Source organism: Rhinatrema bivittatum, chromosome 8 (genome assembly GCF_901001135.1).
Source record: "Rhinatrema bivittatum chromosome 8, aRhiBiv1.1, whole genome shotgun sequence".
Lineage (NCBI taxonomy): Eukaryota > Metazoa > Chordata > Amphibia > Gymnophiona > Rhinatrematidae > Rhinatrema > Rhinatrema bivittatum.
In genome coordinates this window covers 208,480,137-208,504,434 of record NC_042622.1, presented here as the reverse complement: position 1 = coordinate 208,504,434, position 24,298 = coordinate 208,480,137, and the positions used below count along the sequence as shown (strand labels likewise).

The 24,298-nt window shown below is 43.3% G+C and overlaps 1 protein-coding gene across 2 annotated transcripts in view; it reads left to right on the top strand.

Annotated features, from left to right (window-relative positions):
• The first annotated feature begins 4,620 nt into the window (after positions 1–4,620).
• Positions 4,621–24,298, top strand: part of LOC115097209 (4-hydroxyphenylpyruvate dioxygenase-like) — a 74,146-nt gene continuing 54,468 nt past the window's right edge. Inside the window, exons 1-2 of one of the 2 annotated variants that reach the window (XM_029612822.1) lie at positions 4,621–4,769; positions 19,986–20,012. In XM_029612822.1, coding sequence (XP_029468682.1) covers positions 4,659–4,769; positions 19,986–20,012 — 138 coding nt within the window. In that variant the 5' untranslated portion in view covers positions 4,621–4,658. Of the gene's footprint in view, positions 4,770–19,535; positions 19,632–19,985; positions 20,013–24,298 lie in introns of those variants that run through there. The other variant, XM_029612823.1, reaches the window with a different exon arrangement.

Here is a 24,298-nt window from a genome sequence, read left to right as displayed (position 1 = left end):
GTGGCCAATCCAGGCCATAAGAACCTGGCAAGAACCCAAAAACTAAGTCTATTCCATGTAACCATTGCTAATGGCAGTAGCTATTCTCTAAGTGAACCTAATAGCAGGTAATGGACTTCTCCTCCAAGAACTTATCCAATTCTTTTTTAAACACAGCTATACTAAGTGCACTAATCACATCCTCTGGCAACAAATTCCAGAGTTTAATTGTGCGTTGAGTAAAAAAGAACTTTCTCCGATTAGTTTTAAATGTGTCCCATGCTAACTTCATGGAGTGCCCCGTAGTCTTTCTATTATCCGAAAGAGTAAATAACCGATTCACATCTACCCGTTCTAGACCTCTCATAATTTTAAACATCTCCATCATATCCCCCCTCAGCCGCCTCTTTTCCAAGCTGAAAAGTCCTAACCTCTTTAGTCTTTCCTCATAGGGGAGCTGTTCCATGCCCCTTATTTTAGTAGCCCTTCTCTGTACCTTCTCCATTGCAATTATATCTTTTTTGAGATGTGGCGACCAGAATTGTACACAGTATTCAAGGTGCGGTCTCACCATGGAGCGATACAGAGGCATTATGACATTTTCCGTTTTATTCACCATTCCCTTTCTAATAATTCCCAACATTCTGTTTGCTTTATTGACTGCCACAGCACACTGAACCGATGATTTCAATGTGTTATCCACTATGACGCCTAGATCTCTTTCTTGGGTTGTAGCACCTAATATAGAACCCAACATTGTGTAATTATAGCATGGGTTATTTTTCCCTATATGCATCACCTTGCACTTATCCACAATAAATTTCATCTGCCATTTGGATGCCCAATTTTCCAGTCTCACAAGGTCTTCCTGCAATTTATCACAATCTGCTTGTGATTTAACTACTCTAAACAATTTTGTGTCATCTGCAAATTTGATTATCTCACTCGTCGTATTTCTTTCCAGATCATTTATAAATATATTGAAAAGTAAGGGTCCCAATACAGATCCCTGAGGCACTCCACTGTCCACTCCCTTCCACTGAGAAAATTGTCCATTTAATCCTACTCTCTGTTTCCTGTCTTTTAGCCAGTTTGCAATCCACGAAAGGACATCGCCACCTATCCCATGACTTTTTACTTTTCCTAGACGCCTTTCATGAGGAACTTTGTAAAACACCTTCTGAAAATCCAACTGGTTCACCTTTATCCACATGTTCACCTTTATCCAACTGGTTCACCTTTATCCACATGTTTATTAACTCCTTCAAAAAAGTGAAGCAGATTTGTGAGGCAAGACTTGCCCTGGGTAAAGCCATGCTGACTTCGTTCCATTAAACCATGTCTTTCTATATGTTCTGTAATTTTGATGTTTAGAACACTTTCCACTATTTTCCCTGGCACTAAAGTCAGGCTAACCGGTCTGTAGTTTCCCGGATCGCCCCTGGAGCCCTTTTTAAATATTGGGGTTACATTTGCTGTCCTCCAGTCTTCAGGTACAATGGATGATTTTAATGATAGGTTACAAATTTTTACTAATAGGTCTGAAATTTCATTTTTTAGTTCCTTCAGAACTCTGGGGTGTATACCATCCGGTCCAGGTGATTTACTACTCTTTAGTTTGTCAATCAGGCCTACCACATCTTCTAGGTTCACCGTGATTTGATTCAGTCCATCTGAATCATTACCCATGAAAACCTTCTCCATTACGGGTACCTCCCCAACATCCTCTTCAGTAAACACCGAAGCAAAGAAATCATTTAATCTTTCCGCGATGGCCTTATCTTCTCTAAGTGCCCCTTTAACCCCTCGATCATCTAACGGTCCAACTGACTCCCTCACAGGCTTTCTGCTTTGGATATATTTTAAAAGTTTTTACTGTGAGTTTTTGCCTCTACAGCCAACTTCTTTTGAAATTCTCTCTTAGCCTATCTTATCAATGTCTTACATTTAACTTGCCAACATTTATGCTTTATCCTATTTTCTTCTGTTGGTTCCTTCTTCCAATTTTTGAATGAAGATCTTTTGGCTAAAATAGCTTCTTTCACCTCCCCTTTTAACCATGCCGGTAATCGTTTTGCCTTCTTTCCACCTTTCTTAATGTGTGGAATACATCTAGACTGTGCTTCTAGAATGGTATTTTTTAACAATGACCATGCCTCTTGGACATTTTTTTACTTTTGTAGCTGCTCCTTTCAGTTTTTTTCTAACAATTTTTCTCATTTTATCAAAGTTTCCCTTTTGAAAGTTTAGCACGAGAGCCTTGGATTTGCACACTGTTCCTCTTCCAGTCATTAAATCAAATTTGATCATATTGTGATCACTATTGCCAAGCGGCCCCACCACCGTTACCTCTGTCACCAAATCCTGTGCTCCACTGAGAATTAGATCTAAAATTGCTCCCTCTCTCGTCGGTTCCTGAACCAATTGCTCCATAAAGCTATCATTTATTCCATCCAGGAACGTTATCTCTCTAGCGTGTCCCAATGATACATTTACCCAGTCAATATTGGGGTAATTGAAGTCTCCCATTATTACCGCACTACCAATTTGGTTAGCTTCCCTAATTTCTCTTACCATTTCACTGTCCATCTCACCATCTTGACCAGGTGGACGGTAGTATACCCCTATCACTATAGTCTTCCCCGACACACAAGGGATTTCTACCCATAAAGATTCAATTTTGTATTTAGTCTTATGCAGGATGTTTATCCTGTTGGACTCCATGCCATCCCGGACATAAAGCGCCACACCTCCTCCCGGGTGCTTCTCTCTGTCATTGCGATATAATTTGTACCCCGGTATAGCACTGTCCCATTGGTTATCCTCTTTCCACCATGACTCTGAGATGCCAATTAAGTCTATGTCATCATTCACTGCTATACATTCTAATTCTCCCATCTTACTTCTTAGACTTCTGGCATTAGCATACAGACATTTCAAAGTTTGTTTTTTGTTCGTATTTTCATTCTACTTTTTAATTGATAGGGATAAGTTAGAATTTTTTAGCTCAGGTGAATTTTTAGTTACAGGCACTTGGACTATTTTTCTAATTATTGGAACCTCACTGTTGGGATGCCCTAATTCTAATGCATCATTAGTATCCTTTGAAGATACCTCTCTCTGAACCATGCGCTGCTGAGCGACTGTCGGCTTTCCCCTTTGCCTCTATTCCAGCTTCTGTGTTACCTTCCGGGAGAAACTGCTGTGTGAGTAATCAACCAACGAGGCTCTATACCAGAACCCTGTGTATGCTCCACTGTACTCAATATCTCAGTTTCTCTCCACTACAGCACAGCTATTGACAGATCACTGTTCCAGTGTCCTGAGGGACTACAAGCCCAGTCGGGCTTCATTTCTACTCATTACTGCCACCTCAGGTGGCTTCTCAACTCTGTTTAATAAAAGATAATTCTGTGTTGTGTGTCCTAAAGCTGAGCCTGACCTGTGGCCCCTCACGGGACTTCTCCCCGTGGGCGTGGTCATCTGCCACAGTGTCCAAGGGTCCACCCAAAACCTTACAAACAATAACAACAACCCTTAAATCTCCACATGGTAGGCCTTGGGGCCTAAGCCCACAAATGTTACTGAAAAAGAGACATTCTGCTAATAGTGACTAAAAAACAATAGTGAATATATAAAAGCTTCTCCTCCTGCATATTTTTAGAGGTGGAGGGGGGTCATGCCCCATTGTTTTTGAGAAGAGGAAGGGAGTATAAGCCGCGAGCCATTGTAAAGCTTTTTTAAACTTGGGCCCAGGGCATAGGGCCATGAGAACCACAACCTTTTGGGTTTTTTTTTTTTAGAGTGCAGGGAGCAAGACGCAAAAAGGAGATGAGATGGAGCTGAAAGGCTTGGGGAGATGGGCTGATGGAGGGGGAAGATACAGGCTAAGAAGGAAGGGACGGAGAGAAGGAAGATGAAAGAGAACACTGTCTGAGAAGACAGCAGAAGGAAGACAAATATAAAGGTAAAATTAAAAGAAAAATGCGGAAAAGGAGCCAGGAGAAGACAGACGAGATGAAAGCAGAGGAGAGGTTCAAAACATTACAACAGGGAAAAAGTTTATAAAACCACCATTAAAAAAAAATGCTATTTTCAATGTATTTATTGGAATATATAATTTTTAAAGTGTTCACATAGAAAGTGAACACTTTAAAAATTATATATTCCAATAAATACATTGAAAATAGCATTTTTTTTTAATGGTGGTTTTATAAACTTTTTCCCTGTTGTAATGTTTTGAACCTCTCCTCTGCTTTCATCTCGTCTGTCTTCTCCTGGCTCCTTTTCCGCATTTTTCTTTTAATTTTACCTTTATATTTGTCTTCCTTCTGCTGTCTTCTCAGACAGTGTTCTCTTTCATCTTCCTTCGCTCCGTCCCTTCCTTCTTAGCCTGTATCTTGGGTTTTGGATAGCTTGAGTCTTGTCACTTTTTTACTTAATGAAATTCAAAATTTTGAGGAGTAATGACCTTGCTCAAGTAACCCCACCAAAGCTCAGTTTGCCTACCCGGTTTAATATCTCACCAGCCTGCCACAAGAATCAGTTTCTGAACAAAGTCCATCTAGGGGAGCCGGCAGCCTGAAAACAAATCGAATGCCCCAGAAAGTGTAATCCTCCCTGATCCTGTGAGAGGACAGCAGCAGAGGGAGGCACAGTGGGTGTTCTCAAGGCAGCCAATGACAAGGGTCCTCCAGGAGCTTAATACTCAGCCTCTCTTGACAATTCTTACTTCTGCTGAGCCAAGAGAAGCCAAAGCCACCTCGATTTCCCTGGTACCCTCCACCATGGTAAGTGCAAGCTCAGGACTGTCCCAGTGTTGGGGGCCCTTTTATTCGATGCTTCTTCCTCCTCACTCTGTCGCCTGTGGCCAAACTGCTCTGGGAATCTTCCTTCCCATCACAGAGAGCTTACCCTAATCTTTAAAGTGCTTTCATGATGTTGGTGATGGGACTGTTGGAAGTTCTCAGCTCGAGAAGGTGACATGAGGGGGTATACATGGGTGTCTGCACAGTACAGTAGAAGGACAAGGGGTATTTGATTATAGAAAAAGAAGGGGGAGGACTGTACCTGAAGCTAAAGATTTAAGGGTGTCTGGGGAATAAGGAGGTATTGTATCTGGGGATTTAGTGGATCATGGGATATGAGGAGGTGTCTGATTGTAGCTAGAGATTGAAGGATATTTGTAGCTGGTGATTTACGGGTGTATAGCAAATGGAGGGGTATCTGATTGTAGTTAGGGATTTAGAGCTGCCTGAGGAATGAGAAGGTCTCTAATTATAGATAAATGTTTTATGCGTCAATGTATTTTAGTTGTAAAGCTTGTTCTCTCTCTCCTTAGCATGCCCGCTGCAGCATTATTGGAGGGCACAATGTATAGTACTTTTTGTAATGAGAGTAAAAAGACGGACTTAATTTTATATTTGTGAGTCTGGGATGCTTTATTGTAAACTATGCTTTGTGGGAATGATTGTTGGAGCTCAGGAACTGGATGCAATGTTTTTCTGTAGACTGATGACTCCAGAGAGCCTTCTGTCTTCTCTGCAGCCTTTACAAGCTTGATTACCTTGATGTCTTCCTAGGGATACTAGACAGCTCCTGCTCATCTGGGACACACTGAGCCAGTCCTGATTTATCCTCACTACAGGCAGTGGGCTTCTATATCTGATTTCCCTGTATTCATAACGTGTGTACTTTTAGCTGCCTAAAAAAAGAGATGTTTGGGATGGTGGGTGGGCCTTTTGTATATTTAATTTTCTACTTTACATTGTCATTTTAAATGTTAAGGGTGTATATGTGCTTTTAGCTACATTAATAATGCAATATTTAAACACAATGTACCCAGATACCCCATGTTGGAAAGTTGGATTGTTTGGTGCAGACACTTAAATAACCAAGGGATGCATGCAGTAGGATGGAGCTGAGACTTAAATAACCAGGGGATACATGCAGTAGGATGGAGCTGAGACTTAAATAACCAGGGGATGCATGCAGTAGGATGGAGCTGAGACTTAAATAACCAAGGGATGCATGCAGTAGGATGGAGCTGAGACTTAAATAACCAGGGGATGCATGCAGTAGGATGGAGCTGAGACTTAAATAGCCAAGGGATGCATGCAGTAGGATGGAGCTGAGACTTAAATAACCAGGGGATGCATGCAGTAGGATGGAGCTGAGACTTAAATAGCCAAGGGATGCATGCAGTAGGATGGAGCTGAGACTTAAATAACCAGGGGATGCATGCAGTAGGATGGAGCTGAGACTTAAATAACCAGGGGATGCATGCAGTAGGATGGAGCTGAGACTTAAATAGCCAAGGGATGCATGCAGTAGGATGGAGCTGAGACTTTTCTAAGTCTAGTTTTCTTTATTTCAACAGGGGAGAGAGAGGTGGATGTTGTCAGACCTGGCTGTGTTAGAACTAAATGATGGGCCAGCTAAAATGCTACCTTGCGGGAGACCCAAGTTGGATTTCCAGGACCCAGATATAATTCCCTGGGCTGGCTGGGGATGAGAATACCACACAGGCAGCATTCACAGCCCTTGGGGATAAGGAGCCACAGCCAATGCTCAACGGCGACACCTGTTGGCTTGAACTAGGATGTAATGTACCAGGCTCCCCTGTAGCTTGTTGTCAAGGGCAATGAATGGGCTATGGAAACAAAAAAAAATAGGAGACATGCCCTGGGTAGTTGTAACCCAAGGCTTATGCGGCCAGTTCTAATTAAGCTGGAAGTCCAAAGGAGCAAGAAGTAATTGCTGGGCCAAAAAATGCAAGACAGAAAAAAAGAACTTAGCTAAAACTCTTGAATGAAGATCCCTACTATTGTAAAATAGGTTGAGGAAATATGTTTTACTTAGCATTTTTTTCTCCTGCTCTTTTTGGACTTCAAACTCAGTCAGAATCAAGGCATGGATCCAGTACCGTGAGCTTCTGTTCACAACTACCCAGGGTTTCCCCCTCCACACTATTTTATTACCCCCCCCCCCCCCCCAGCTTACTCTAGTGCAGTCACTGCAGTGATAGTCCTTGGTTGGGGGCCATGCACTAGGGCTTCTTCTAGAATGCTGCAATTACGGGCCCTGAATGCAGTTACTAGGTGTCACTGTTTTATGATGACTTAGGCCCCCCCCCCCCCCACCCCGGTTGCTGTGCACACTGCATCCCCAGGTGCAGCGATCCGTGAGATCTTTAATGCCCACAGAGCAGACAAGGACTGATTATTGTGTCTCATCCAAAATGACAGGAGCATAGTACCCTTTAATGCCACGATGATTGCTCCCTAGCATTATGTGGGGTCATCTGGCAACGCCATCATCATTCACTGATCCAGTTTGGTGGTCTACTAAATCAGGGTTGCCAGTTGACTCCTATTATTGGAGTAGAAAGGCAGATATAACTGCAAAGCAGAGTACATTGGGACAGTAACCCTGCGGGATGGTCTTGTTTGCTATTTTACAAATTGCTCTGCAAAAACAGCTATTTGTCTGCTCTGCAGGGATACTGTGAAATGGTATCCCTGGTGTTCCAGTGTCTTGCTTTATTTTTCCTAGTTGGCTTTCTGCAGATTCTACTGCTTCTTCTTTGAACTTGTAACACTCAGTAGACGAAGACCAACATGAGCAGAAAAGATCTGTATTGGCTGTGTGGAAAGTTGTTAGATACTCTGCGGAGGGCGTGAATTAGCATGTACCAAGCTAACTTAGCAAAAGCCAGGAGAATAGTTACATTTCAGTATTGTAAAATAGATAACCTCAAGCCGTTAGGCCCGTTCAAATGGGCAAGATTCTGTCAGTCAGACCGGCACGTCGGTCAGAGCCGCTCTCTTCTCCACAACGTCTTACCCTTCCCACTTACTCACTGATATCCTCTTCCCTTTTCCTTCCATCCCCCCTTTCCTTCCCCTCTCACCTCATCCACAACTCCTTCCCTCTCCCTCAGCCCTCCTCCACTCCCTGTGTTTCCTGCAAGCTTTTGCTCTGCAAATAGAGGGTGGAAACCCAGCCAGGACAGCATTAGTCGTTTTGCCGGAGGGGCCTGGTCCATCTTCACATTGTGCTGCCACACCAGCGTGGGACAGGCGAGAGTTTTGTTTTGTGGCACATCGGTCAGAGCTCTCCCGTCCGTGCATACACGGCACGTCGGTCAGAGCTCTGTGGTCCGCGCATGCGCGGCATTTCGGTCAGAGCCGCTCTCTACTGCGCATTGAGCTCTGACCGACGTGGTCTCTCGCCTGCGCATGCGCGATACATCTGTCAGAGCCGCTCTCTACCGCATATTTGCAGCACGTCGGTCAGTGCTCCCTTTTAGGTATGATAGGCTATTTAGAGTTATGAATGAAAACAAAATAATTTTATGAAGCCCAGTTTGAGATTTTCGCCATCTGCATTAGAATCTTGATAGCTTCACTTCCTATGATGGCTGTTAAAGTTTTCAATGTAGACCACTGGATGTGGTAGAATTGCTGAAAGCTGTTGATCCCAGTTAACACTGGGGGAGGGGGGGGGGGGCTTGTAGACATTTGCTATCTGAAAAGCACCAGGTCTGAGAATGTTGGAAAGCTCAGTGGGAAACAGATGAACTGCACCTGCAATGGTTGTTTGAACAAAAGTAGCATGACCATGCTTTGGCATCTCTCCCAGCTTCATCAGATGCAATATGTATATCTTGAATGCTGATCACACTGATTACTGTGCAAAGATATGGATTCAAGGTCTCTTGGCCCTCTCTAGGCCCTCAACATTAAGTTGCAGTACAAAAAGTTTTGTTCAATGGTATGGGAGTTACAGCAGTTTGAAATCACCAAGTTTTCTGAAATGACATTGGAGCAAACAAATAAGGATGCAGAAAAGACAGTTTTTGAGAGAGAAAGTTTCTGGCTATGGTTGTATTTTTGAGAGTCTGTATGTTACGAGTTTATTTTTCTGGGAGTTTCAAGATTTCTGGCTGGTCCAGGCCTCTGGAATTCATTACCTACCGAATTAAGGCTCCAAAGTAATTTAAAAATTTTAAAGAAAGCACTGAAAGCTTGGTTGTATGCTCAAGCATTTCAAATTGAGGCCAGTTAGGAACCTTTCATTTTATTTTTTAAATATTTTTAAGTTTATTATTGTCTTAATTTGATTATTTTAATAATTTTATTTGTTTTATTTATTTATATAATTGTAACTTTACTCCGTATGATTGGCTAAATTATTATGTTTTTGTATGAAACTTTTTGTATCTTAAATTGTTGTTTTTTATGAAAATTTTAAGGAGTTATTGTAAACCGGTGTGAAGGTACATACCAACATCAGTATAGAAAAATTAAGAAATAAATAAATACATTTGTTTGAGTGCTTGGTGCTCTTCATAGCTTTTCACAGTGGCAAAAAGTGAGAAAATAGGTCTTTAAAGGGAAGGAACTATATATAAAAAAAATAATGTTGGGGGATCTCTTGCCACATAGGAGCATACAAACAGGGCTGCTGAAAAGGGAGGTTCATTGGGAAATGGTTACAAAAACCCACAGATAAGGGGAAGACATAATAACAAATAAAATCATGGGAATGCGTAGGTGCAGAGATATTTCTGCATTGGCAGGTGGATACACTGAAGCAGTAGTGAACTGGAGGTCACTGAAGGATGGAAATTGTGAAGGCTGTGGATTGGATAGAGAGCAAATGGGATGATCAGGTAATTGTGGGGTGTAATGTCCTTGAGGCACACATTCCAGTACATGGGGGAAATGGTGCAATTCCTAGGAAGGAGCAGATATGGAAGCAAGAGAGAGGAAAGCAGAAAACCTACTTAGAACATTCTCTCCACCTAGCTTGTTGTTGCCCAGGTAGAGTGCCCATCAAGCTAGGTTGAGAGAACGTAGCCCAAATCTCCTCTTGGAGTGAGTTTCCTCACTCCGACGGCCAGCAAATCTTCACTAGAGACCACTGTTCTTTCCGTAGGTCTCATGTGGAATGCGAAAGTGGCCCCCAACCCCCGACGCTCATACCTAATCCCCACCCCGAGTTAGTAGGTGGCCCTCCCATAGGGGTTAAAATACCTGTCTAGGGCATAGGCACTATAGTAAGTGTCTCTCTCTCTCTCTCTCTCTCTCTCTCTCTCTCTCTCTCTCTCTCTCTCTCTCTCTCTCTCTCTCTCTCTCTCTCTCTCTCTCTCTCTCTCTCTCTCTGTGTGATAATCCTTTACTGGCCTGTAGCGCAGTCCGTACCGCACATTTGAGGGTTGTAGTTAATAGTCGCGATAGCAGCCGCACACGATAAACTGGTTCCCGCTTTGCATAAACTCCACCCCCTGAATACCAAATTACTGATTTTTATCGCACGCGGTAAACTGCTTTGAAAATGAGGCCCAGAGTTCCAGAGTTTCAATGCATGGATGAGACAATGGTGCAGGGAAAAGGGATTCAGTTTTGTAAGGAACTGGGGAAACCTTTGGGGAAGGGGGAGGCTTTTCTGAAAGGATGGGCTCCACCTTAACCAGAGTGGAACCAAGCTGCTGGCACTAACTTTCAAAAAGGAGGTAGAGCAGCTTTTAAACTAGCACAAGGGGGAAAGCGGACAGTCATTCAGCAGTGCATGGTTCAGAGAAATGTATCCTTGAAGGATATTACTGAAACAGGAGAGTTAGGGCATCCCAACAGAGAGGTTCCAATAAAAGCAAATGTAGTCCATGTGCCTATATGTAAAAAATCACCGAAGCTAATGATTTACAAATTATCCCTAACAACTGAAAAGCAGGTTGTTAATACAAACAAAAAACACACTTTGAAATGTCTGTATGCCAATGCCAGAAGTCTAAGAAGTAAGATGAGAAAGTTAGAGAGTATACCAGCAAATGATGAGATTGACATAAATGGCATCACAGAGACTTGGTGGAAGGAGGATAACCAATGGGACAGTGCTATATCAGGGTACAAAATACATCGCAATGACAGGGAGGATCAACTTGGTGGGGGTGTGGCACTTTATGTCCAGGAGGGTATAGAGTCCAACAGGATAAAGATCATACAAGAGACTAAATGCTCAGTAGAATGTATATGGGTAGAGAAATCCCATGTGTGTTGGGTAAGAGTATAGTGATAGGAGTATACTACCGTCCACCTGGACAAAATGGTCAGACAGATGATGAAATGCTAAGAGAAATCAGGGTAGCTAACCAATTTGGCAGTGCAATAATAATGGGAGATTTCAATTACCCCAATATTGACTGGATAAATGTAACATCAGGATTTGCTAGAGACATAAAGTTCCTCGATGTAATAAATGACTGCTTCATGGAGCAATTGGTTCAGGAACCAACAAGAGAGGGAACTATTTTATATTTAATTCTTAGTGGAACATAGGATTTGGTGAGAGAGGTAACAGTGGTGGGGGCCACTTGGCAATAGTGATCATAATATGATCAAATTTAAACAAATGAAATTTATGATCTATTAGTTAAAATTTGTAACCTATCATTAAAATCATCTATTGTACCTGAAGACTGGAGGGTGGCCAATGTAACCCCAATATTTCAAAAAGGGCTCCAGGGGTGAACTGGGTAACTATAGACCAGTGAGCCTGACTTCAGTGCCAGGAAAAATAGTGGAAACTATTCTCAAGATCAAAATCGTAGAGCATATAGAAAGACATGGTTTAATGGAATACCATCAACATGGATTTACTCAAGGGAAGTCTTGCCTAACAAATCTGCTTCATTTTTTTGAAGGGGTTAATAAACATGTGGATAAAGGTGAACCTGTAGATGTAGTGTATTTGGATTTTCAGAAGGCGTTTGACAAAGTCCCTCATGAGAGGCTTCTAAAAAAACTAAAAAGTCATGGAATAGGAGGCGATGTCCTTTTGTGGATTACAAACTGGTTAAAAGACAGGAAAAAGAGAGTAGGATTACATGGTCAGTTTTCTCAGTGGAAAAGGGTAAATAGTGGAGTGCCTCAGGGATCTGTAATTGGACCGATGCTTTTCAATATATTTATAAATGATCTGGAAAGGAATACGATGAGTGAGGTTATCAAATTTGCATATGATACAAAATTATTTAGAGTAGTTAAATCACAAGCAGACTGTGATACATTACAGGAGGACCTTGCATGACTGGAAGATTGGGCATCCAAATGGCAGATGAAATTTAATGTGGACAAGTGCAAGGTGTTACATATAGGGAAAAATAACCCTTGCTGTAGTTACACGCTTGTAACAGCATTACATCTGGGGAGGAATGCCAGTCTTGGCATGCCTGTGCCAATCTGCCAAACATGTGCAAATTGGTACCTAATAGTACTGGGATATGGGTTCCAAACTGGGAATCTGGACACATCAGTATCAAAGCTTCTAGCTGCTGGGCTACCCAAGTAAAGTGTTGGGGAAACTCCACTGTCACCACTATATAGCCCTCATAGGGACAACTATGGTTACTTATGCCCCTCAAGCTCCAGTCCCTGCAATGGTTGGCGTGGGATGTGTGACAACCTAGTATCATAGAAGCTCCAGTATATAAGGGAGACTTGGGACCCACTATCCAATAAGGCCTGGGTGGCCACACCTTCACTTCAGATTGGGACATTTGTTTTGGGCTCCACTAACTCCTCTGGCAAAGGGTCTTCTGCCCAATTGGATGGTTTCTGGCAGACTAAGTTATTAACATATAGGGTTCTCTGGATCATCCATGGCTCCTTTGATTTTGGAAGTTCCCCACCCCTCCCAGTGTGACCAAGGGGAATCTACATTGTCTCTTATAATGCCCTGGCTTCCCACACCTGCAACACACACCAGAATGCTTAGTGTTTCTTCCTGATGTGAGCACATTATTTCTGTATTGTCTGGGCAGTTCTTCCCCCCTCCAGTTCCTCTGGGGGGGGATCAGCCCTCATCAGAGAGTCAAGTCTGGTCTGAAGGGCCTCCAGCCTCAATTCCAACTCATGGACTCTAGCCTGGTACTCCTTCTCTGGGGTTGAGGTGGGTTCAAGGTGCCCTCCCCCACTCCATTGTTCCTGCGGACCCTGAACCATAGCAGGGGTTTATGGATGATCCTGGAAGGTCTTAACATCTGGTACTATTTTCCCTTCCAATTTGAGGTGGGGTCCCTCTTTGTTGGGGTGACTTAGCTTTCATAGCCTCTCGGTCTTCCTCTTCCCTGATCCCCCTCATTACAATAGCAAAGGGAGGAGTGTCCCTCTTTTCTGCTAACCCAATTTTGATCACAGTCACAACTGAGTATAAGGCCCCCCTGACTATCTGTTTAATTTGAGCCATGACCATGTCCTGTGCCATGATCTCCCCCTTCCTCACAGCTTTCAGTAGGACATGCTCTAGACAGGATAAAAGAACTTTTCCCCAGGCCTCTTTATGGTAGTTTTGAAGTGGATAAAGCAATCATCTTTGTCTTCTGTACTACCATACATGCCTTCTAAAATGTCCAAGCAATCCCGGGCAGTAGAATCAGGCTTGGAAAGGGTCAGAAACATTAATGCATCAAGGGCAGGGGCACCCAAACCCTCTTCTTTTTCTCCAACTCAGTGCATTGCCATTCTTGTAGCATCTGAAGGGCCAAGACTATCCAGTGGTCAAATTCCTCCTCTTCTGGTGGTATGGACTCAACTCCTGAGAATACTCTCAACCTCTTGAATGGGCTGGAATCATAATGGGGCTGCAGGCACTTCTTTAACACCTTCCCCATGGTACCAATCAGGGGAATAGGCTGGCTGTCCCGCCTGTGGTAGAATCCTTGCTACATCCTGCAGAGTTTTTCCCACACTTCTTATACAGTCTGCACATTTTCCTGCCAACAACTAGAAGGTGGGGATAGAACATCCACCGTCCCACTGGGATTAAGGGGAACAGACAATTTATTCCCCATAGTGTCTAAGGGAACAGATACCTCTTCACCCAGCAAAACTGTAAGGAGTGGTTTGTTAGGATCTAAATCCATACAGCAAGTACAGAAAACTTTCATATTTCATTGTGCATCATCAAAAAATCTCCTCCTAATCTTAAATTGCCCCAACACCTGGAGACCTTCTAGGGCCTGCTCAGTGGCAGCTGACTCCATGTCCTTGGGGATACCATTCACCAATATGGTCCGTGACAAGTTAACATCTTCACCTTTACACTAATTTTTCAACACCAATACATCCTTAGCAACCATTTCCCCCCAATCTGCGAGTTCTGTTCACAGTAAGAAAAATCAAAATAAATCAAATTGATCCCAGCAGTGCCTCTAAAAATTTATGTAATGCCTCCTTGACTGCTTACCTTGTGGGAATCCCCCTTAGGGCAGACTCCATTGGTTCTCACATTCTTGGCATCTGGTGCCTCCACCTGGAGAAGAAGGTGTTAGTGGGTGGGATTTCCCTCCCTTCACCCCAGGAAAACAAATGGGACTGTGAACAAGGCTGGCAGTATGTACAAATATATACAGGTTTATTAGACTTTATAAGTATAAACATTTCTACATGACTATGTACATCACTAATAGGATGTCAAACAGCATACTTATCTACTCGTGATTAATAGTCTCAGGCCACACAACTATATACAGTTCTACAAGGTAGCAAGAACATTTAATATTTGGCAATTTGGGGTTGTTGGCCCCACAGTATATCACCATATAGAATAGTTCCCACCTAATCAAGTGTTATTATCCTCTCCCTTTTTCCCAAATCTCACCCATGTGAAAAGATGCAACTGGGCTGGTGGGCAGTGATGGACTGGGGGGTCCGTTGTATCTAAACCACTGCCATCTCCTCAGTGCCACTTCCACTCTGCTGATAGGTCTGTGCCAACGCTGAGGTCCATGCCCTCCTGAGGACCCAACTCTGTGTCCCGGTCTGTCACTGGGGTTCACACCTTCTTGGGGGACCTCAACGGCTGGAATGATCCTGGGGTCCATGCCCTGCTGGGGAACCCAACTGTGCCTCTCGATCTGCTGCTGGGGTTCCCTTCTTCCTGGGGGACCACTCGATCTGTCACTGGAGTCCATACCTTCCTGGGGGACTGCTCGATCTACTGATGGGATCCACATCCACCTGGGGGACCACTTGATCTGCCTCTGGGATCCACACACTCCTGGAGGACCACTCAATCTGTTGCTGGAATCCACATACTCCAGAGGGACCACTTGATCTGCCTCTGAGTGTTCAGTTTGAAGTTAACAGTCTGCTTGGGATTAGCAATCTATTTGTTATTTAGGAGAGTTGTGGGTGCATCCTTGGACCGATGGCAGCTGACCACGCCCCCGGGGGAAGATCCCGAGAGGAACCACCGGTCAGGCTCAGTGTATGGAGACAGACACACACTAGTTCTTTTATTAGACAGTATACCGAACCACCAGAGGTGGCAGTAGTGAGCTAGAATGCCCGGCTGGGCTGTAGTCCCTCAGATATTGGAACAGCGATCCCTGGAGGCTGAGCTGTAGAGAAACTGAAATATAGTGAATAGGCAGGGTATGCAGAGTTCATGTACTGAACCAGATGGTAACACTCACACAATGTCTCATAGAAGCCCAGGGGCTGGAATGTATAGGCCCTCGAGGAGCGAGTACCTGGTTCCAGGGAAAGCTCTGAGAGAGTGATGGTAACTCACTGATGTAGTTGGCAGTGATGACTTCCAGGCAGAAGAGAGTACCGAGTAAGTCTGGGAATGAGGACCCTAGAGGAGCGAGTACCGGTTCCAGACTGTCACCTGAAAAACAAAGGAGAGAGCGAGGCCCCCGAGGAGCTGGTACCCCTAGTAAGTCTGAGGAGGCAGAGTAGCTTAAGTAGCAAAACCCTTGCTAACTTGAGGAGGCAGAGTAGCTTGGAAAGTCGAAGCGAGACCGTAGTCATTCCTTGCTAACTCAATGTGTTAGCAAATTCTAAGACCTTATATATCCGTCGTGGGTGACGTCATCTTCGGGGGATGCCCCCGAGGTTCGCGCCATTGCCGGTACTTCAGTCGGGGCCGTGCCACGCGTTCGCCCCTAGGCCTCCAGGAAACATGGCGAGTTGCAGCGTCTAGCCGGTCCAGGGATGCCGGAGGACCTCGGCAGAAGACACCGCGGCAGCCAATCTTCCCGTGGATGACGAGGGAGGCGCCAAAGAGGTAAGGAGGGCGGAGAGAGGGTGTCGGGAACCGGACACAACACTGAGATCACCTTGCTCAAGGGAGACCCAGGGTCACCTCCCAATCTGCCACTGGGTACCCTTCCTTCTGGGGGACCACTCCACCTTTGGATATGCTGCTGTCCTTCAGTTCTTTTCCCTTGGTAGGAGGGTTTTTCCTGGCTTGTGTTTACAGCTCCACTAGGCTCATGACCAGTCATTTGTTGTTACCCAGCCTGGATGGGTTAACTTCTCTCAGCCAAAAGGCCAAGATCCAGGCAGGAACATGGAAAGAGAATGTGTACACATCTTTCCATCCTGTCTGGCCTTTTTTTCTGTTGTCTGAGAACTGGGTACCCAAGGGTCTGACTCCCCTTGTTAGTTAGGGTGAGAATCTGTTTGCTTCCTAGGACTGTTTTTCAGTACATTTTTCTCACAAATCCCTCTCTCATTCAGAATTCTCCAATAAGGGACTTTTCCAGTCATAGTTCTGTAATTTCGGATTTTGCTTTCTTTTGTTTTAAAGTGATATTTCACTGCAAGTTACCAACAGTAGTCCAGGGGGCTGTGACATGCAAATCCCCTAAATGAGTCTCTGACTCATCTATAAGTGTCTGGATGATTCTTTATTTTGACACTAAGAGTGATTTTACTTTGTGAGTGCACAAAGACAAATGTAAAAAATTAATAATTTAATAATCATGGGACATTTGCAAGACAATAATAATAAAATATTGAGACATTTTCTTAAACTGATGATTTTATAAGGCTGAAGACAGTATAAATGTTTGTATACATTACTCTGGTGACACCTAGTATGAAGATCTAATATATGTTTAATAAATATATTGCCAAGGAGGATTATATTTTGACATTGTTAGCTATCCAATCACTTTGATTTCATTTTGGGACTCAAAGTTGGTTTCCATCTATTCAATGATCATTTAAGCACCTTCTCAGTAAGGGGTCTGGCAACCGTTTCAATCTCATTCTGGGTTTCCTGGGTTGGCTACTCATGTTACATAGCTGCATTATACTCTTTTTTTCTCTGCTTCAGTTCATTTAAATGGTAGCATGCTCTTTAACCTCCATCTGCCTTGGGAGGTAGGTTTCAAATATATTTATAAATGATCTGGAAAGGGTTACAACAAGTGAGGTGATAAAATTTGTAGATGACACAAAAATATGTAGAGTAGTTAAATCTCAAGCAGATTGTGAGAAATTACAGGATTACCTTGTAAGACTGGAAGACTGGGCTTCCAAATGGCAGATAAAATTTAATGTGGACAAGTGCAAGGTGATGCATATAGAGAAAAATAACTCATGCTGTAGTTACATGATGTCAAGTTCCATCTTAGGAGTTACCACCCAGGAAAGAGATCTAGGCGTCATAGTGGATACTACATTGAAATTGTCGGCTCAGTGTGCTATGGCAGTTAAAAAAAAGCAAACAGAATGTTAAGAATTACTAGGAAGGGAATGGCAAATAAAATTGTGGATGTGACCACACCTTGAATACTGTGTGCAATGCTGGTCGCCACATAACAAAAAAGATATAGTTGCACTGGAGAAAGAGCAGAGAAGGGTGACCAAAATGATAAGGGGCATGGAACAGCTACCCTATAAGGAAAGGCCAAAGAGGTTAGGGCTGTTCAGTTTGAAGAAGAGACGGCTGGGGGAGGGGGGGGGGGATATGATAGAGGTTTACAAAATCATGAAAGGATTTGAACAGGTTAATGTAAATCAGTTATTTACTCTGTCGGATAGTAGAAGGATTAGGGTGTACTCCATAAAGTTAGCAAGTAAAACATTTAAAACAAATCAGAGAAAATTATTTTTCACTCAACGCATAGTTAAGCTCTGGAATTCATTACAGGAGGATATAGTTATGGCAGGTAGTATAACTGGGTTTAAAAAAGGTTTGGATAAGTTCCTAGAGGAAAAATTCATAAATTGCTATTAATTAAATTTGAGATCTATATAATGTTTGGGTACTTGCCAGGTACTTGAGACTTGGATTGGCCATTGTTGTAGACAGGATGCTGGGTTTGATGGACCCTTGGTCTGACCTATTATGGCATATCTTATGTTCTCCTCCTAGCTCTACTAGTCTATGAGTACTGTGCTATTGAGTGTTGTACAGATAAACTACAGATACACTCTATAACTAGAACTCAGCCATGTAAATTGATCTGGAAGAAATGTTATTATTATTTTGAAAGTGACAGGTAGAGTAAAGCTCAGTGCTAGATGGTTTGTGTTCAGTTTGTGGTTTAGGCTTCTCTTCTCCAGGTCTTAGACTGGATTCACAATCAATTCCAAAGGGAAAGAAACCAATGCTGCTCTTATGGTGGCACCTAGTGGTCAGTCAAAGAACAACATTGTCCATGGTCTCAAGCAGCTACATCCTCTTTTGGCCATGGGAGACCATTGTAATTCTTGGCTTACAGTATGTCTGGGGGGAGAAAAATAGAAGGTACAGAGGTACTGCATGAGTAAAGGCTGAGAAGGAATGAAATATACTATATGGAATGGATCAATGGTGGAGGGAGGCGTATAGAATAATATGGTTAGGGAGGCTGTATCAGAAATCCCACTTATGACAGCATATGCATTAAAGTGTCTCTCTCTGTTTCAGGGATGTGTGGGCTTTCATATTTCCTGATTCTTCTAGTGCTTTGCTGACAACTAGATGTATGTGAAGAGAGACAGGCTGCGTACAATGGGGTAGATTTTAAAAAGTTGCGTGCGTGTGTCCGTGTGCGCGCGCTACCCGGTGCGCACACATGGACGCCCGATTTTATAACGTGCGCGCATGTTATAAAATCAGGGTGGGGGTGCATAATTCCCTCATTCCCTCCCAGGCCGCTCCGATTTTAGAGTGGCCTCGGGGGGAACTTCCCAATCCTCTAACCTAACCTCCCTTCCCCTAACCCTCCCGCCCCCTAGCCCTATCCTAAACCCCCACCGACCTTTATTTTACCTGTTGCGCCTGCCTCTGGGCAGGTGCATGTTGTGCACGCCGGCAGCCTGCCGGCACGCAATCCTCCAACACAGCAGCAAATGGCCCCACCCCTGGATCTCCCCACCCCCCTCCCTGCCCTTTTTCAAAGCCCCGGGACATATTTCTAAAATAGGCCTGGGGTGCGTAACCCGATTTATTTACGTAGGCTTTTTAAAATCTACCCCAATGTGAGCTAGATAGGAGAGAGTAAAGGGAGAGGTTATGCATAAGGGAGACTGATAGAAGGACTAAAGGAGGAGACCCCATGTGAAAAACACATATGGCCATGTCTCCCATTCACTATGGTGGTGTGGGCTGCATCTCCATTCAATAGCAAGATCCTTTTGTGAAACATTCATCAAATTTGTTTCAACTTTGCTTGGCCCAAGGAGGCTTCCTGGTTCCATATCTTTAGCTACAAGAAAGTACTGAGATTTGTTTCTTTTGCTTTCTTTGGTGTGCTGACTCTTGACCTATCATTTCGGGCTGAGAATTCACTTAAATTTAGGTTCCTGAACTTGGGAGCCTAAAGTGCGACCTGCAATTGATTTTCCCAGATTAAAGATCCTAAGGTAGGTGCCTAGTGCTGAATATTAGTGCTGAGTGCATAACTTTCCCTCGCCTCCCCCACCACTTCACCCCTGCAGCTACCCACTTTTTAGGAACCTAAGGGGTAGTTAATTTTTTAAAGTGCAGATTTAGGCTCCTAACTCCCTAAGTAAGATACTTAAACCCTTTGAAAAGGGACCCCTTGGTTATCATGAATTTGATCCCTCCATTTCTTGCTCCGATGGCTTCCTCTAAAGTCCTTTGCTTGCACTGTCACAGAGCTGCTTTCCTAAGTGCACTGCCTCAGAGAACCCAGGAGGAGTACAGTAACGGTGGAAATATTAACTTTTGTATTCCCGTTTCATTCTTTCTTTCAGACAAGCTACACCGATAAAGGAGAAAAGGTAAAGTACTTTGTTAATGTTGCCAGAGTAAAGATAGCCAAAGACAATGACGTGGAGACCTTTGCAGTGATGGTACTGTAGAAAAGACAAATTATAGTCCAGTTGGGGTATAAATCTAATTAGGAGAAACTCCCCGGATCCCCACTGGAGCATTACTGTAACAAGATGGAGCTTGCCTCCTCTGTAACCAAGTATAACTGTAGCCAGATGGCACTCACTTGCATCTTGCAAGGCAATACTATAACCAAGGAGACCTCATTTGACCCCAAATGGCACTAAATCATAACAAGGAGAAACTCACTTCATCTCTTCTGAAGCATCACCAACCATAACCAAAGAGAGCTTACCTGATTCCTGCTTGGGTCATCTTCAGAACTAGGGGAAGCTTAGCGGATCCCTGCCAGAGCAGCACTCTAACCAAAGAGACCTCCTCACTTGAGCCGCTATGTGTCATCACTGCCTTTTATGGGGTTGCTCTTCTCAGGGAAATACCATAAAAGGGGGAGCTCGCCCATTTTCTTTTGGGTCATTACTTTAACCAGGGGAGGCTTATCTGCTCTCTCCTGGGTGAACTCCTTAACCAAGGGAAAACTCTTCTGATCCATGTCAGGGCAACAGAAGTGCTCAACAGATCCCTACACGTGCATAATTAAATGCACTAACCTAACTCTTATTGGGACAACACCTTAAATAGGGATCAAGTACTATTTCCCTATCAATGAAACATTATATGCAGTGAAAGATCACCTGCCCCTGCTGTGAGAACAAGGGGACTTTCATTTAATTACCCTGCCTGTGGCAACTCTATAACTCTGTCTTGTATCGGTGACCAAATTCCTTTTTACCACCTCTTTTAAGACGCTACTGTTGTTATTTTGACCATCATAATAGGCATCATTGTGTGGTGTTATACAGCCATTATCACTCTGCCTTATATTTAATCATAGGTCAGTCCATAGTATTGGGACAATTGCTGGAACACTATTTTTTCAATTTTTTATGTGCTTCTCTCACCCGTGCAGTTAAAATCTCTTCTACAATCATGTAAATTTTTACTTAAATTCACTTATCTTATCAACTTGTTCCACACGCTCTTTTCTGTCTGCTTTTTACTTCCACTGCTGTAAACCAACCATGATCTTTCTGCCCGAATTATCAGCAATGTGAACAATTAACACACTGCTTTCTTCGTGCCCGACACCGTACTGTGTTTCGGACTCTGTAATGTCCTTCATCAAGGACTTGTATCTGCGCAGATACAAGCCCTTGATGAAGGACATTACAGAGTCCGAAACACAGTACGGTGTCGGGCACGAAGAAAGCAGTGTGTTAATTGTTCACATTGCTGATAATTTGGGCAGAAAGATCATGGTTGGTTTACAGCAGTGGAAGTAAAAAGCAGACAGAAAAGAGCGTGTGGAACAATTTGATAAGTGAATTTAAGTAAAAATTTACGTGATTGTAGAAGAGATTTTAACTGCACGGGTGAGAGAAGCACATAAAAAATTGAAAAAATAGTGTTCCAGCAATTGTCCCAATACTATGGACTGACCTATGATTAAATATAAGGCAGAGTGATAATGGCTGTATAACACCACACAATGATGCCTATTATGATGGTCAAAATAACAACAGTAGCGTCTTAAAAGAGGTGGTAAAAAAGAATTTGGTCACCGATACAAGACATTGTTGATTGTCTGACCTTTCCATCAAAAATTGGTTGCTCTGAGCATAGACAAAGTAACTCTATAACTCTAACATCAGTTTGGTATACTGCCCACTTGGCTTGCTCCAAAAAGATTGCTCACCCATTATTGAACTTTTCACAAAAGAATTCCATACTCCAGAAAGAACTATAATCTTAGGAGACTTCAATCTACACGTTAACGTTTCACCAACAAGTCCCTCTTGTGACTTGTTCCTTGATGCAATTGAGGCTTAGGATGGACTCAACACTCTCTGAAGCCACCCACAAAGCTGGCAACATACTTGATTTAATATTCGCAAATCCTAATTACTTCAATATAAGCACTAAACACAAGACAAGCCCATGGTCTGATCACCAGCTAATCATAGCTGATCTAATATACAAAAAAACAATAACTAAAATCTCTGATATGAAAAACACCATAACATTCAGAAAGAAAATAAAAATTGAAATACTAACAAATGAAATACTAACAAATTAGAGATCAAAATTAATGATTTAAACCTGAACAACTGTTTCAAAGAATTTGATTAGTGGGAAAATATGATCAAAGAGATTGCAGACGAACATAGCCCATTACAAACAAAAACTACAAACAAAAATAAAGAAAATCTGAGAAAAATGAACCCCTGGTATAATGATAAACTGAAGGAGTCTAAAAAACTACTAAGAAACTAGAAAAAAGGTGGCAAAAATACCCTACACATAATCACTAAGAAGATACAAATCTAACCTACCCCATTACCGCATACTAACGAACAAATAAAAAAAAAGAATATTACACAAAACAGATACATGGAGTAATTTTCAACACAAAACTCTTGTTTGAAAGTTAAGAGTCTAATTAATGACCCTTCTTCTTATCATACAATGAACACTAATTTTACAAAAACGTCATGTAATTATTACGCAACAGCACTAACACAAAAAATCTAAATGCTGATGTTACTCATGTGGACCCTTGGGCTGAGATGAGATTGGTGCAACCTCCGAAGAGGAATCTCATAGGTTTTCACCATCAGCAGGTGGCACTGGTCGATGGCAAGATGTGAGGTGATCCGAAGTCTGTCTGACAGCAAACAGAGAGGAATCAAAGAATACTCCCAGACAGGCAGATGGCAACAGCAAGTTGTGAGGCAGTCCGAGGTAAGGGCGGGCAGCAGGCAGGGAAGATCCGAAGAACAATCCAAGAGAGGAAAGGCGCAAACAGGCAAGGTCCGAAGAACAATTCAAGTCAGGGCAGGCGGCAAGCAGGTAAGATCCGAAGAACATTCCAAGTCAGGGCAGACGGCAAGCAGCAAGTCGAGAATGAGAGGCAGACCAGGTCAAACCAAAAAGAATTCCGAAGCATGCTTCAGGCCAGAGCACAAGGAACCTGTTGCTGTGGTGTCTGATGGAAGGCAAAGTTAACCTTAAGTAGGGGCAGCTCTATGTCATCATTAGGAGGCGTCATCAATATTCCCATTGCTGACCTTTTAAAGACCCAACTGCCACGTGCGCACCTAAGCAGTCAGTCTTATGGTGTCCCCGGCGAGGCGCAACAGCATCTTCAGAGGTCAGCCGTGTCCTCGGGGGAGCAATGTTGGCCAAGTAGCATGGTGAGGGCAGCCAGATGCAGGATATGAACGCAGTTGCCTGAGGGTAACAGTACCCCCTCCTTTAAGACCCCTTCCCCGAGGTATCGATTTTTTGGGATGGGATTCATAAAAGGTCTTTAGAAGATTTTTATCTAAGATATTCGAGGCAGGTTCCCTTGTGTTCTCCTCAGGACCAAAACCCTCCCAAGAAAGCAGGTATTCCCATTTCTTGTTCCTTTGCCATACCATCCCATCCAGCACTTCCATTACTTGATAAACTTGATCTTTGAAAGAGATGATTGGTGGTTTGGGGGTCTTCCGAGTCGGCCATGTAAGAACTAGTGGCTTGAGAAGAGATACATGAAAGACATTATGAATGCCCATGGAGGCAGGTAGGCGTAATTGATAAGTCACGGGTCCAACTTGGCAAAGGACTGGAAAGGGACCTACATATCATGGTGCTAGTCTCATCGAGGACAGACAGAGCGGAGGTGGCGGGTGCTTAACCACACCTTATCCCTGGGTTTAAACTGGGGAGATGATCGACGGTGTACGTCCATGGCTCTTTTCACTTTCTGTGCTGCTCTGTTAAGCATGTCTTCAGTATGTACCCAAAATTCCTGGTGCTCTTGGGCCATGTGTTGAGCTGCAGGTGATGGTACTGATAGTGGTATTGGTAGTGAGGGGAGGGGTTGTTTCCCATACACAATTTAGAAAGCTGAGGTCCCAGTTGCTGTGCTAATTTGAGAGTTGTGTGAAAACTCAATCCATGGTAGAAGAGAAGCCCATTAATTCTGACATTAATTAGTGTAAGCTATTAGGAAGGTTTTCAGCATTCGTTGGTCTTTCCGCCTGATCATTGACTTGAGGATGATAAGTTGTGGTATGGTCTAGGGTAATATTAAATTTCTGACAAAGAGAGCGCCAATACTTGGCCGTGAACTGTGTCCCTCTATCCGAAATTATGTGTTTAGGTAGTCCATGTAGCCGGAATATATGGG